This window comes from Cyrtonyx montezumae, unplaced genomic scaffold (genome assembly GCF_038088225.1).
Source record: "Cyrtonyx montezumae isolate F1298 unplaced genomic scaffold, pur_monq_1.0 scaffold_62, whole genome shotgun sequence".
Classification (NCBI taxonomy): Eukaryota; Metazoa; Chordata; class Aves; order Galliformes; family Odontophoridae; genus Cyrtonyx; species Cyrtonyx montezumae.
Genome location: NW_027072070.1, coordinates 339,760 through 355,378, shown reverse-complemented (window position 1 = coordinate 355,378; position 15,619 = coordinate 339,760). Strand labels below are relative to the sequence as shown.

The 15,619-nt window shown below is 48.1% G+C and overlaps 1 protein-coding gene across 1 annotated transcript; it reads right to left on the bottom strand.

Moving 5' to 3' along the window:
* Window positions 1-11,311: 11,311 nt before the first annotated feature.
* LOC136057341 (A-kinase anchor protein 13-like) lies at window positions 11,312-15,370 on the bottom strand. Its single transcript, XM_065750042.1, has 7 exons — window positions 15,357-15,370; window positions 15,073-15,155; window positions 14,551-14,730; window positions 13,760-13,924; window positions 12,178-12,248; window positions 11,635-11,679; window positions 11,312-11,320 (listed from the first exon to the last, which is right to left on the bottom strand). The coding sequence occupies exons 1-7, from the start codon at window positions 15,368-15,370 to the stop codon at window positions 11,312-11,314; spliced, it is 567 nt and encodes a 188-aa protein (XP_065606114.1).
* Between the last annotated feature and the right edge of the window lie 249 nt (window positions 15,371-15,619).

The following is a 15,619-nucleotide window of genomic DNA, read 5'->3' as shown; positions in this document are numbered from 1 at the left end:
TGGATACTTTCTTCAGGGTTCCCCGTTTGAAAGGAGATCTCAGGGAGCAAGGTAGTCAAGGAGTGAAGCCAGCTCTACCTGAGAGCAAGGGAAGTTCCTGTGAAGAGAGCCCTCAGAGCCTGAGCTTCCTCAGAGACTTCAGTGGTCATGGCTCAGCAAGGAGACTGCTTCTGCTCTACAAGTGGAAAGGTATGTTTGGGTTTCTTTTGCTTGGGTTTTCTTCCTTATTTCTAAGGGGAAGGGGTGGAGCAGAAACCATAGAACCCTAAGGGTGGAGCAGGCACATGGGTATCTCTATGGCACATGGGTGTCCCTACGGCACATGGGTGTCCCAATGGCACAGTAACCAGTTGGATTGTGCACTCGCTGCACACAGCCTGGGCTAATAGCACGGACATGTCTCAGCCTGTATTTTCCCTTAGTGATAAGTAGTGTCTCAGCAATCTCATATCCTATCTCTGGCACTATCTACAACCTCTCTGAAAACCTTGGCTGCCCGTTCACCAACATTTCCTTTCTCTCTCCAGAAGCATCGCGGCGCAGTTCCATGCGTTTGGGAACAGCAGAGACACAACTGCACCTTTCAATGCACAGTGAGACGCGATGGAGGTGGACTGTATTTACCGCCACACAGGAGTGAGTTTCTTCTTGCGCACTGCACATGAAGTGTGCAAGAATGAATTCTGAGTATTACTTCAGAGCAGGTGCAGTGCTGTAGGGCATGTCAAATAACCATTGTGGAAACACTGAGATGCCGACAGCAGCAGTTGGTGGCATCAGTGAGACAGAAATCTGTGTATAAACGTGGTGCTTAGAGTTGAGTGAATCATTTGTAGAGTAAAAAAATACGTTCCTCCACTTGTGCACCCGAGAGCATTTTGTTTACTGATGCACCTTTGCTCTGCAGAGTGTAGAGCTGCCAGGTAAACCGGGCTTCCTTTGTTGCCACCTGAGCAGGAATGAGACTCGTAGTGGTTTTTGTAAGCGTGTTATGGTTTAAACATCAGTTTGTGTTTTGGCCGTAAAAGCAGTGTCTGTTTCTTTGGGGGTGGCCATGGGCTAATGGGACAATACTGCTACTTCCTTCTGGTTTCTGTTACATCAGCAAATGATATTTTGTTTTAGGAATGGAGTCTTCGTGTCCATGGAACAGTGCTGGGCAAGCTTTTGCAGGTGAGCCATGGTGTGGGTACCTGCCTCTAAACAGGGCTGCATGAAGGGGTGTGTGTGACAGAGGAGAGAGGAAAGGTCCCTGCAGATCTGTGCTGACTGCAGAAATGGAGCAGCGCTGGAGCAGCAGAAAGGCACATGGAAGACGCTAGGCTTGAAGATGAGAATTTTGTTGTTGGCTGTGCTAATATCATCCTCCCAAGAGATGCTCTTCAAATAACTCTTGTTTTCTTTCTGTCAGAGGTTGATGTCAGTGGTCTTCCTCTGAAGCACAGCTGTGCAGAAAGGCAGGGGAGGACTATGGAGTGTGGCACAGCCCCCAAGAGAGGTACAGATACACAACAGGCATCTGGGTTTTGTGCACTGTCTTTCTTGTTGTTTTTTCTGTCTGTTCCTTCCTGGAACTGTTGTTGTTGTGTGTTGCTTGGGGTCTGAATCCCTGAGATTTACAGTTACCTTTCCTATTCTGATTTGAAAAGCGAACTCACAGTTCAGTCAAGATCCTTAGATCCACAACCGTGAATGCTCAAGATGGGATTTCCGAGTACTGTGGCCCACTGTGCAGACCTTTTGCTTTTTGCAGTGCTGGACTCTCTTTCAACCTTGTTGCTTTTCCTTTCTTGATGACAGGGAGAGGCACTGAGACAAATGGAAAGAGCCACGTGAATGCAGTCTGTTCTGAGAAAGCTCATCAAAGAGCAGAATCCAAAGCCCACGTTCAGACTGGAGGGCTTCCTTGCAGAGCAGGTCCCAGCCCAGGGGGAAGACATTCCCCAGCAGTGAACTCCCATTCTCTCTCCAAGAACCTGGCTGGAAGAAAGCGCAAGGACTTGGAGGAAGCGAAAGAAACAGCAGAGCGACTCCCTGTCCAGAAGAGAGCGAGGGGTGAGCACTGCAGGGAGAACATCATGAGGATGTGTCAAAGCAGAGACAGTGTGCCGGCTCCAGCAGCACGTCCTGGGCCTGCCCCAGCACAGATCTCCAAACAAAGAGGTGAGAAGGTGCTGAGGAACCTGCCCTGCTGAGCTGCTGCCCTTAGTAAGCACACTGGGATTGCTTAGGGTTTGCTTTCTCCTTCTCTGGAGAGGGGAAGTGAGTTGAAGGCTATGAAGTCCAAAGGCAAGGGCATGCCAGAATGCATAAACCCGTCTTGTTCCATTCATGATGGTCTTCCACACGTCCTCCTGGGAATGTTGCTCAATGAGAGGCTTCCTAGTCCAATTTCCTTTGTCTTTTTTCTGCCATATGTTTTTACGGTACCCACGTTCCTGCAGTTTTGACGTTGATAAAGTGAATGTATCTTGTTTTCTCACTCTGTAGCACGGAGAAGACAACAGCAACAAAGAAGACGAGAGAGGAGAGCAGAAATGATGAAGGCTTCTTTGAGAGCTGCTGCTGCATGAGTGGAGGTGAGTCCTTGGTGAACACAGGCACACGCTTGCTTGTTCTCAGTGCACAAAATAAATGGTAAAACCCCAGGGAAGTGATGTAATACAAGAGCACCCAGCTGTGAAGTCAGCATGGGTTCAGCAGAGGGAAGTCATGCTTGACTAACCTTGTGCCTTCTATGATGTCATTACTGTCTGGGTGGATGGGGAGGAGAGCAGTGGCTGTAGTCTCCCTTGATTTCAGCAAGGCATTGGACACTGTCTCCCACAGCATCCTTCTAACATAGCTGAGGAAGTGTGGAATAGATGAGTGGATGGTGAGGTGGGTTGAGAACTGGCTGTCTGACAGAGCTCAGAGGGCTGTGATTGGCAGCAGAGTCCAGTTGGAGGCCTGTGTTCCTAAGGGATCAGTGCTGGGTCCAGTCATTTTCCACATCTTCATCAGTGACCTTGATGAGAGGATAGAGTCCACCCTCAGCAGGTTTGCTGTTGATACAAAGCTGGGAGGAACTGCTGACACACTGGGAAGGCTGTGCTGCCATTCAGCGAGATCTGGACTGGCTGCAGATTTGGGCAGAGAGGAACCGGCTAAGGTTTAAGCAGAGCAAGAGTAGAGTCTTGCACCTGGAGAGGAGTAAGCATGTGCACCAGTACAGGCAGGGGGATGAGCTGCTGGAGAGGAGATCTGAGGAGAGAGACCTGGGTGTCCTGGTGGCCAAGAAGGCCAAGGGGATCCTGGGGTGCAGTAAGAGTGTTGCCAGTAGTTTGAGGGTGGTGATCCTCCCCCTCTACTCAGCCCTGGTGAGGCTGCACCTGGAGGATTGTGTCCAGTTCCGGGCTCCTCGGTACAAAACAGATAGGGATCTGCTGTGCAACTTGGGCTGGGGAGCTGCTTTGCATGGGAATTAGACACCATAATCTCCAGGTGTCCCTTCCAACACCTTCAATTCTGTGATTCTGTGATTCTGTGAGAATCTGAGACCCATTGGGAGCCATAGTGCCCTATTGGAAGTAATAAGCACCACTAGGGACCCATAGTGCCCTATAGGGAGACATAGCACCCCATGGAAACTTCTTCACACTTCCTCTGGCTCGAGAAGGACGCAGCTGGTAACGGCCAGAGGGTTTTGCTGTGTCAAAGAAGCTTGCCACGTCAGGGACTGACAACTTTGAAACCATGTTCCAGCAGCAGGACATGAATCTTATCCTAGGCAACATGTTATGGAAGAGAACGTCAGCAACCCGAATGATGGGAACCTGCTGTTGCACATGGGGGCATTCTGGAAGGTTTACCAATCAGAATTTCTTCATGAGATCTCCTGATATTGTTTCTGTTCTATTTCTACACGTGCTTTCTTTCTTTCTAGTCCGCAGTGAACAGCCTGGTGGAGGTGATGCAGAAGATACAGTTGAAGGACTGATGGGAGGAGCAGCAGAAGGCAGCGTCTGCAGTGCGTTACTGTTGTGGTTTTGTGGTTTTGATGCCGGTATTCCACATCAGAGCATCACGCAGCAGTGAAGGAGTTAATGCTGTGGGAGCAGCAGAGGGGCGGAGCTCCGCACCGGATGGAGGCGGCGCTCGCTCTGGGCGCGTTGCTCTGGGCTGCCGTGGAGGTTCAGCACGTGTGCTTCCCCTGCGGGTCCTCCTTAGCGTAAGCTCATAGCTTTTGGTTTGAAAATTTTTCTCTCTCTTTCAATTGTTCAATTTTATTAGATTTAGTAAAAGTTACCGTTCCTTCTCAGATTGTGCCGTTGTTTTCTTGTAGACCCATCTCTTCCCGCCGTTTCCCCCTCCCCCTCCCGGAGCGCGGCTCTGCTCGGGCGGCCGCGCGGCCACTGACGCAGTTTCTTTTTTTTTTCTCTCCCCTCTCCCTTCTCGGTTTCCTTTGGGTTACTGTCACGGACAACACCGTGACAATTATTGGTGGAGAATGCGGGCAGTGCAGTATTGGCTCTCCATTGTAAATCTGGTGCAGAGTGGACTAAGGTTTTTCATGTACCTTACAGCATGCTGGCGTCTTTTTAAGCTCCTCGCGTTCAGCACCGGAGTAGTGTGGCTATACAGCTACTTTAGTGTGCTGAGGGGGTTACATGCCTCCTACCTAAACACCCTGGCTAACGTGACAGATTATGCGGCATTTGGAACGGTTTCCAATTACTCTTTTCAGGTCTTTACCTATATTCAGGATGTCAGCCCGGCAGTTGTGGCAACTGTGTTATCTGTTTTTCTGCATGCACTCTCTGCAATAGTAATTTACATCATGTGGAGGAAGCTTTCCTCAAAACCAGAGAGTGTTGAATGGCAGGGAAGGTGGAAAAAATTAGGAAAGAAATTAGAAGCGTGGGGACCCCCGGTGTTATGCAATTTTGATCTTGAGCACCTGTGGGACCCTGAGAAATTCAGTGAGTGTTTAGGTAAGGAGTCATGGGACTCAGGACGATCTGAGAAGGAATGTATTGTTTGGGGTCTGGCTTGTGCTTATCGAGCCATAATTGATATTCTGGAGAGAAATGGTTTCCAAACCAAGGTCCAAAGCAAAAATGAAAACCTTGAAGTTAGACCTGACCAATCACAGGAAGCACCGGTATCAGTGTCGGTTGCACCTGTGGAAGGCCAGAAATGGACACGGCCGTCCTCGCGCCTAGAACGGAAAGAAGAAGAAGCAGAGAAAAAAAAGGAAGATCCCGGCGAGGGGCCCTCCTCAGCACCACCACCACCACCACCACCTAAAAAGGCCACTAAGAAAAGTGAGAGACATGGAGAAGACAGCGATGATGATGGAGTCACTGTTACCACTACTCGTCGGCCCCTAAAGATGACTGAAATACAAGGTTCAAGAAAGGAGTTTGTACGGCGCTCGGGTGAATCTATTGTCACCTGGTTGCTGCGGTGTTGGGACAGCGGTGCCAGCAGCGTGTCCCTAGATGGCAGCGAAGCCCGCCAACTGGCAAGCATTGCTCGAGACCCAGCTATCGACAGAGGAATTGGCAGATGTCTGAATGGAGTCGCTACCCTCTGGGAACGAGTACTAGTGGCTGTAAAGGATAGATACCCTTACAAAGATGATCTGGAGCCTAAGGTGGAAAGATGGAACACCGTGGAGAAAGGCATCCAATTTTTGAGAGAAACAGCCATAGTAGAGATGCTGTATGATCCCAATTTCGTCCCTAACAATCCACACCAGGACCGTGATCCTGATAGAGTAAGGTGCACACCTGATGTATATCGCAAGCTCTCAAAAACAGCACCAGAGAGGTACGCAAGTACACTGGTAGCAATGTTCCATAGATTCGAGGGTCAAGACAGGAGACTCCCAGTTTATGAATTGACTATTACACTCCAAAACTTTGAACAGCAGTTTCCACCATCACGTGCTTCCATTGCAGCTATAGTAGCAGAAGAAGTAGGTGAGATTAAGGAGACACAGAAAACTATACTGGACGAACTGTCATTACTGATGAATAGGGATGAACCTGTGTCAGTGTTGGAAACACCTGATGAAGACGAGCATGACGCAAAGAATCTGATGAAGCAATTGATCAAACTGTTGAAAGTCTCGGCCACCAAAGGCAACCGCCCCTCTGCACGAGCAAATGACGGCAGTAACATCATGTCACGTGTGGCCATGTGGAGCTTCTTACGAGAAAACGGAGAGGACATGAGGAAGTGGCATAAAAAACCCACTCCTGTACTGCGAGCACGGGTGAGAGAACTACAGCAGAGATCAGCCACCAATGAAATTGCTCCCGTCACTGCAGGTAACCAATAGAGGGGCCCTGCCCTCAGCCAGGGGAGGGAAAGGGATAACAGAGTGTATTGGACTGTGTGGATTAGATGGCCTGGCACATTAGAGCCACAAAGATATAAGGCACTGGTGGACACTGGTGCACAGTGCACTCTGATGCCCTCGAGTTATAAAGGGACAGAGTTGATTCATATTTCTGGAGTGACTGGGGGTTCTCAGGAACTGTCTGTGTTGGAGGCAGAAATAAGCCTCACCGGTAAAACCTGGCAGAAGCATCCCATAGTGACTGGACAGGGGGCTCCATGCATACTCGGAATTGACTATCTCAGAAGGGGACATTTCAAGGATCCCAAGGGGTACCGATGGGCTTTTGGAATAGCTGCTGTAGATGCAGACAACATTCAGCAGCTGTCTGTTTTACCTGGCCTGTCAGAAGATCCGTCTGTTGTGGGGGTACTGAAAGTGAAAGAGCAGCAGGTACCTATCGCTACAAAAACAGTGCACAGACGGCAGTACCGCACCAACAGGGATTCCTTGCTCCCCATTCATAACTTGATCCGTCAGCTAGAGAGCCAGGGAGTGATCAGCAAGACTCACTCACCTTTTAACAGCCCCATATGGCCGGTGCGTAAAGCCAGTGGAGAATGGAGGCTGACGGTAGATTACCGTGGCCTGAATGAAGTCACACCCCCACTGAGTGCTGCTGTGCCAGATATGTTGGAGCTGCAGTATGAACTGGAGTCAAAAGCAGCCAAGTGGTATGCCACTATAGACATTGCCAATGCATTCTTTTCTATTCCTTTGGCCACAGAGTGCAGACCACAGTTTGCTTTCACCTGGAGGGGCGTTCAGTACACTTGGAACCGTTTGCCCCAGGGGTGGAAACACAGCCCAACCATCTGCCATGGGCTGATTCAAACCACACTGGAACAGGGTGGGGCACCTGAGCACCTCCAGTATATTGATGACATTGTTGTGTGGGGTGATACAGCAGAGGAAGTTTTTAAAAAAGGAGAGCAAATAATCCAAATTCTTCTGGGTGCTGGTTTTGCTATTAAACGGAACAAAGTGAAGGGACCTGCCCAAGAAATTCAATTCCTAGGAGTAAAATGGCAAGATGGACGTCGTCACATTCCAGGAGATGTGATTGACAAAATCACCAGTATGTCACCACCCACTAGCAAGAAAGAGACACAGTCTTTTCTGGGTGTAGTAGGTTTTTGGAGGATGCACATCCCAAACTACAGCCTCATAGTAAGCCCCCTCTATCAAGTGACTCGGAAAAAGAATAATTTTGCATGGGGTCCTGAACAGCAGCAGGCCTTTGAGCAAATCAAACAGGAGATAGCCCGTGCTGTGGCCCTGGGGCCAGTTCGGTTGGGACAGGATGTGAAAAACATCCTCTACACTGCTGCTGGAGAGAAAGGTCCCACTTGGAGTCTGTGGCAAAGAGCCTCTGGGGAGACCCGAGGCCGACCCCTTGGATTTTGGAGCAGAGCGTACAGGGGTTCAGAGGAGTGCTACACTCCAACTGAGAAGGAGATTTTGGCCGCATACGAGGGGGTTCGGGCTGCCTCTGAAGTAATTGGTACTGAGACACAGCTCCTCCTGGCACCTCGACTGCCAGTGCTGAATTGGATGTTCAAAGGAAAGGTTCCCCCCACCCATCATGCTACCGATGCCACCTGGAGTAAGTGGATTGCACTGATTACACAGCGAGCTCGGATGGGGAACCTCAACCGTCCAGGAATCCTGGAGGTGATCATGGACTGGCCTGAAGGCAAGAAATTTGGAACATCCCCATCAGAGGAGATACCACGTGCTAAAGAGGCCCCACCATATAACGAACTACTAGAGAATGAAAAGACGTATGCCCTCTTCACTGATGGATCGTGTCGTATTGTTGGGAAGCATCACAGATGGAAGGCTGCTGTGTGGAGCCCCACACGACGAGTTGCAGAGGCCACCGAAGGAGAAGGAGAGTCAAGCCAATTTGCAGAGGTAAAGGCCGTCCAGCTGGCCTTAGATGTGGCTGAACGGGAGAGGTGGCCCATGCTATATCTTTATACTGACTCTTGGATGGTGGCAAATGCTTTATGGGGGTGGTTGCAGCAGTGGGAACAGGACAACTGGCAACGGAAGGGTAAACCTATTTGGGCTGCTGAACTGTGGAAAGACATTGCTGCCCGAACAAAAAGGTTGGGTGTAAAGGTGCGCCATGTAGATGCTCATGTGCCCAAGAATCGAGCTACTGAAGAGCAGAAAAATAACCATCAGGTAGATCGAGCTGCCAGAATTGAGGTGTCTCAGATCGATTTGGACTGGCAGAACAAAGGAGAGCTATTTTTAGCTCGGTGGGCCCATGAGACCTCTGGCCATCAAGGAAGGGATGCGACCTATAAGTGGGCTAGAGACCGAGGGGTGGACTTAACTATGGATGCCGTTGCACAGGTTATCCATGACTGTGACACATGTGCCATAATTAAACAGGCCAAGAGGATGAAACCCCTCTGGCAGGAAGGGCGATGGGAAAAGTATAAATATGGGGAGGCGTGGCAGGTTGATTATATCACCTTGCCACGAACTCGCGATGGTAAGCGTTACGTGCTCACCATGGTGGAGGCGACCACTGGGTGGCTTGAGACATACGCAGTACCCCATGCTACCGCCCGAAACACCATCTTAGGGCTCGAGAGACAAGTCCTATGGAGACATGGCACTCCAGAGAGAACTGAGTCCGATAATGGGACTCATTTCAAAAATTCTCTTGTGGATATCTGGGCCAAAGAACACGGCATTGAATGGATCTACCATATCCCCTACCATGCACCAGCTGCTGGTAAGATCGAGCGCTACAACGGGTTGTTAAAAACCACGTTGAGAGCAATGGGTGGTGGGACATTCAAGCACTGGGAGAAGCATCTGGCAGAAGCCACCTGGCTGGTCAACACTAGGGGATCAGTCAACCGAGAGGGTCCTACACAGTCCGGCTCCCTACAGACCATAGAGGGAGATAAGGTCCCTGTGGTACATGTGAGGAGCATGTTGGGAAAAGCGGTGTGGGTCCTTCCAGCCTCTGGAAAGGGCAAACCCCTCCGTGGAACCGTTTTTGCGCAGGGACCTGGGTGCACCTGGTGGGTAATGGATAAAAATGGGGACGTCCAGTGTGTCCCACAAGGGAATTTGATGCTGGGGGAATGCAGTCTGTAATTACGTGTGTATGTATGTATATATATATATGTTTCTATGTAACTATGTTTCTATGTAACTCATGTTATTACTGTTTGGTTATGTATAGATGTGTGTTAAGCATGATGTGATGATGTGGAATAAGGGGTGGAATGTTGTGGTTTTGTGGTTTTGATGCCGGTATTCCACATCAGAGCATCACGCAGCAGTGAAGGAGTTAATGCTGTGGGAGCAGCAGAGGGGCGGAGCTCCGCACCGGATGGAGGCGGCGCTCGCTCTGGGCGCGTTGCTCTGGGCTGCCGTGGAGGTTCAGCACGTGTGCTTCCCCTGCGGGTCCTCCTTAGCGTAAGCTCATAGCTTTTGGTTTGAAAATTTTTCTCTCTCTTTCAATTGTTCAATTTTATTAGATTTAGTAAAAGTTACCGTTCCTTCTCAGATCGTGCCGTTGTTTTCTTGTAGACCCACCTCTTCCCGCCGTTTCCCCCTCCCCCTCCCGGAGCGCGGCTCTGCTCGGGCGGCCGCGCGGCCACTGACGCAGTTTCTTTTTTTTTTCTCTCCCCTCTCCCTTCTCGGTTTCCTTTGGGTTACTGTCACGGACAACACCGTGACAGTTACAGGGCAGCGCTCCACCCAACTTGGCACTCCAAGTCTTTTTTGGTTGCACTCAATCAATAAATGATGCCGGTTATGGATTCACAAACAGCCCATGGCCCAAGGTGTCCAGCAGTGTTCCATAAGCTGCTGCACAGCTTTTGGTCTGGAGTAGTGTCCGTGCAGCTTAGGACCACCAAGCTCCCATAGAGACTTCCAGTGTCATAGATATTTACAGTGTCATTGAGCCTTGCAGTGTTATAGAGCCTTGCAGAGTCATAGATGCAATGAGAATCCCATTGAGCCTTAAGCAGTGTCATAGAGACTTGCAGTGTCATAGAGCCTTGAAGTGTCATAGAGCCTTGCAGTATCATAGGGTCATAGAGACTTCCAGTGTCATAGAGCCTTGCAGAGTTATAGAGCCTTGCAGTGTCATGGAGGCATAGAGCCTTCCAGTGTTTTAGAGCTTTGATGAGTCAAATAGCCTTGCATTGTCATAGAGCCTTGCAGTGTCACGGAGCCTTGCAGTGTCATAGAGGCATAGACACTTCCAGTGTCATAGAGACGTGCATTGTCATAGAGTCTTGCAGTGTCATAGAGGCTTAGAGCCTTCTAGAGTCATAAAGCCATGCAGTGTCATAGAGCCTGGCAGTGTTATAGAGGCTTGTAGTGTCATAGAGAGTTCCAGTGTCATAGAGGTATAGAGACACAGTGTCATAAAACCTTACAGTGTCATAGAGCCTTGCATTGTCATAGAGGCATAGAGACTTCCAGTTTCATAGAGCCTTAAGCAGTGACATAGAGCCTTGCAGTGTCATAGAGGCATAGAGACTCCCAGTGTCTAGGAATGGAAGCACTTCAAATAAGAAAAAAAGGGAATCTGCTGTCCTACAGCAGTAACTGTGCAGGAGACACATAAATACAGCAGGTACATTCATGAAGGTTCCCAGAAAACAGATACATGCAAACACTTGGTACAACACCACACGGCCAAGAGCAAGCCACTTAGAAGTGATGCTCCAGCCCAAAATATATGCATAGCCCAGCTAAACAAGTCTCTGAATCTCATATTCACCTATCAAAGAAGAAGACAAAAAACACAGTGGAGTTGTGTGCAATATTGGTGAGACAGCCAGAGTTAAGAGAGCAGCTTCTCACTGTGCCTTTAACGCTAATTGGAGTTATGAATGTGTATCAAAGGGAGAATAGAAATCTAATTGCCCCAAATCACTGCACCTGCAACATAAAATTAAACTCCCTCATTCTGCAGATGCACAATAAATACAGTCCTGCACATCCTAGTGGTAATTAACCCCTGATGCCTATAATCAGCACATATCATCCCGCTGGCAAGCAGATGACAATTAGCAAATTCCCTGTCTGAACATCCAAGGTTAAACAAATAAACGACATAGTGGGTTCAACTGAATGTATTTAAAAGCCTACATGTGCTCCAACTACAGCAGTGTATTTTCTTTTACATTACCACCTATTGAGACAAATTCACTTATCACTACAACGAAGAAAACAGCAATAGGATCGATTCTTACCTCGCTGTTCCTTTTCAATATGAGCATCAGGTTAGCACTTCCAGCCTATGAAAAGAACACACTTAATATGAGGACAAATGAGAAATCACAACAAATGTGTTCAGAAGCTGAACTAAGGACAGACACATTAACCCCCCTCCCCCCCACATTCAATTCTGGGATGATTCATGTATATTTTCAGGCACCAAATCACATTTAATTAGGTATCATTTGGAGTTACGTGATGAATCGATCCACAGCAAGAAGAAAGAGGTGCGAGGTTCTGTGTGACCTTGTCATGTCAATAACGATGTACAATTAAACACATGCTTCAGCTGATCTGCAGACAGACGGCACAACCTCTGCCACCAAGGAATATTACTCATCTGAAATGGTTCCCAAGTCAGGATTTTAGCTACAGCAGTGTTTTAGACTCCGTACTTCCAATTTACTTTAAATTATTAGGATCCATCTCCTTGCCAACAAATTCAGGCCTTTTTCAAGACTTGAATCATCATCACTCCCCTGAACTTAGAGCAGTACCACAGATAAACCATGCAATACCTTCCTTAAAACACCATCTGATTCAGTTCTCCGTAGGTCCTGACCATCGTTTCCTTCATCCTTTGTTCCACCTAAAGCAACAAGGCAGCATTGGCATTGCTTATTCAGCATCTTAAGCCACAGATGAACTCTCTAGTGTCTGAGAAATTTCATATGGACAACTGAGATGTGTCACAGAGCTCTTCAGACTTTAATCAAATGGATTTGCTTCCTTCATGCACTGAACGTGTGAATTCAGATGAAGATTGATTTTGGTTTCAAACAGTGTCCTGATAAATCTGACATACACCTTTAACTTGTGTTCTGTCTAGCCCTTGAAATGCTTTCTGCACAAAAATTCCCCACACTGGCTAAGAAGTCATGAGGCAGAACAAAAGCAGATGGAAAAAAATAACAGTATCATCTCAGAGTGCATTGTTGCAGTTACAGTTTCAATGCCTCTCTGTCCAAATGCAATTGACAGCTGGGTTAGATTGCTGTGCAATACTGCTGTGTGATTTTATGCTAACAAGTCCTCAGTAGTCATCAGAAATCTCTATCTCTGAAGGGATGCTGGCATCTCTGTCTAGCTTCTCCCTGCATGGCTCCTATCATGGCCTCGTGGGGCCAGGAGGGCTGCAGCCATCATGGATCTCTCCTCCCACCACCTTTCCAAGGCATACTTTGCTACTAAGGGCTGGCCCTCACCCTCCTAACAGACCTGTTTTTGCTACAGTTCACCACCGGACCTTCCACAGCTGAACAAACAAGCCATGCTTTATTTTCCTAACATCTCCCAAGACTCTATAACTACTGAACTGCAGTCTAATTCAAAAGAGGGTGCTTTAAGGGGAAATAAAAATAAAATCACAAAAAAAAAAACCAAAAAAAACCCCAAACCCAAAACAACAAGCAACAGAGAGCATGGTGGGGGGAGAGAGCTGGGCAGTGAACAGCCTGAGGTTGTCTCATTCATTCATCACTACAACAAAAAGAGGCCCAGCTCTCAACAACCAACCCCCTCCAGCCCTCAGCGTGAATACATTTGTCACGATGATGACAAGGCCTGTTGAGAGCTTTGCAGCTCTCCAATAGCCAGGAAAATCTCTACATAGTTCTCATGTCTGACTGTCTGGAGCTAACACTGCTCCTTTAATGCAGAAGGTCAGACAAGGTCCCACATCCCAGCACTGAGACAGACACTATCGCAGCAAAACTGGCTGTATTGGGAGCATGAGAGACCACAGAGAAAGGAATTCTGAGGATGGGGAAGTTTCTGATGACAAGGGGAAAGAAAGAACGTGAAGAAGGTAGTTTGTAATGAAATAAATGCTTGTGAGCAGCATGTAAGTAAAGCAGGAAAGACGACTTAGAGAGAAAATAGATGGGAGTGAAGAGTTCAGATGTTTAATCCTCACAAAGCCAGCAATTCTCAACTACCATTTCACCTGTACCCTTTTTTCTAATCTGATATTTAATCTATCTACTAGCATTGCAGAAGATTAGGGAAAACCAACCAGACCATCTGCTGAAGTCCTTCAGAAGCAATAGGACAGGATGACATTAAATATCATAAAGAAATGCTGCTGTGGGAGCTACATACCCTTGGAGGCGTTCATCTGGTGACTGTCAAATCCTCCAAAAGTTTCTGCCCTTTTAGGAAGAGAGATGGGACCAACTCCTCCTTCTTCGTCAATGGCAGCACCACTGAGCTGCTGCACGAGGGTGCTGTCCAGGTTGCTGTTGATCAGGTCTTGCAGCAGTTCCACTGAGAAGATAAAATCAGCAGTCTCTCTGTTACAGACCACCTCAGGCTTCTGAGCTATTTCCATCTCTACCTTCATGTGCTTTCCTACACTAAGAAGACCTGCATCTACAATGACATGAGCAACGTGCCTTCCCTACAAAAACTCACAACAGCATTTAATAATTTTCACTCTTTCCAAAAAACACACTGTAAATTTGCGTGAGTTTTCATCCAACCTTGCATTTGCCAACAGACTGCTTGTTCCTTGCAGGGACTCTGAATGCTGGCAGGAATTAGAGTCCCCTCAAACCTTGCTGAGCCCAAAACACAGTGAAAGACATCACAGTCCATTTTTCAGACAAGGATGAAAACGTGGGCTATCCCTGACCTCAGCTCAGATTCAATGTAGGGTTGTTCTCTGTGTTTAGACATCTTTGTGCCTTCCTTCAACAGCTATCAATATCTGCTTCCTCTCATGAGCCTCATTACCTGTCCCTGACACAGCACCATCAGCAGCAGTATCTCTTATCTATGCTGACATTCATTCACTGGGAACAAACAGGCTTCCCCTGTAAACACTGTGCTTGAGAACCAAGGGATTCACTGAAGGTGAGAGTGCTGTTTAGTGCCACGCTGACGTTGCTCACCTTCATTTATTGCAGTTTTCAAAAGGGCCTCTCCTTTTGGTGCTTCCTCAGTGTTGGCTCTGAAGAGCAGTCTGGAACCCGGCATGTCCTCTTGCATAGAGGAGTCTGCCATGTCACTGAAGATTTTGGCCTTTTCCTCCATCAAGAGGAAGATTTGCCTGTCCTTCTGCTGAAGCTGTTCTGTGGGGGTGAGCAGAAAAAAAAGGAATGAAGACCGAAAAGAAAAGCTTTGGGAAGGAAGGAGAGCAATTTTTGAGATATTGGCCCCATCTAGTGGAACGTGGTGACACAGCTCTGCCCCTCGCAATCCTGCACAGTGACAACATGCAGCAGGCACAAACCACCGAGCCACGAACAAGGTGAGGTGCAAACTAGGACTGCAACCATCTGCTGGATGCAGGATCCTCTGAAAGAGTTCAACTAAGCACATACAAAGGGCCACAAAACCTAATGCAACCAGTGATGTAAATGTGTCTTTTTTTTTTTTCAAGGTCTGCCCTTCTGTCCTGGGCAGCTCGTTACCTTTCAGCTCTCTGATCCGTGTGTCTGACAGTTTCTTTTCAGATTCAGACTCACAAGGGGCTCCTTCGTCTTCATCCTCATCCCTGTACAAGAGAGACACATCTCCATGACTATCAGAACATGATCCTGTGCATTGCTCACCCTTCCAGAACAGCTTGGTAGCTTACATGGTACTTATTGCGTCTTGAAGAGATGGTAAAACCCCAAGGGAAATGATGTAATAGAAAAGCACCAAGCTGTGTAGTCAGCACGGGTTCACCAGAGGGAGGTCATGTTTGACTAACCTGGTGCCTTCCATGATGTCATTACTGGCTGGGTGAACAGGGAGGAGAGTAGTGGATGTAGTCTCCCTTGATTTCAGCAAGGCATTAGACACTGTCTCCCACAGCATCCTTCTAACATAGCTGAGGAAGTGTGGAATAGATGAGTGGACAGTGAGGTGGGTTGAGAACTGGCTGACTGGCAGAGCTCAGGGGGTTGTGATCGGCAGCACAGAATCCAGTTGGAGGCCTGCATTTAGCGGTGTTCCTCAGGAGTCAGTGCTGGG

Bases quoted from the DNA above. Each gene is read 5' to 3' on its own strand.
- LOC136057341 (XM_065750042.1), bottom strand. The intron at 14,731-15,072 runs GTAACGAGCTGC...TCACCCCCACAG, and splicing joins ACGGATCAGAGAGCTGAAAG to AACAGCTTCAGCAGAAGGAC. The intron at 12,249-13,759 runs GTATGTAGCTCC...TTGTTGCTTTAG, and splicing joins CCAGATGAACGCCTCCAAGG to GTGGAACAAAGGATGAAGGA.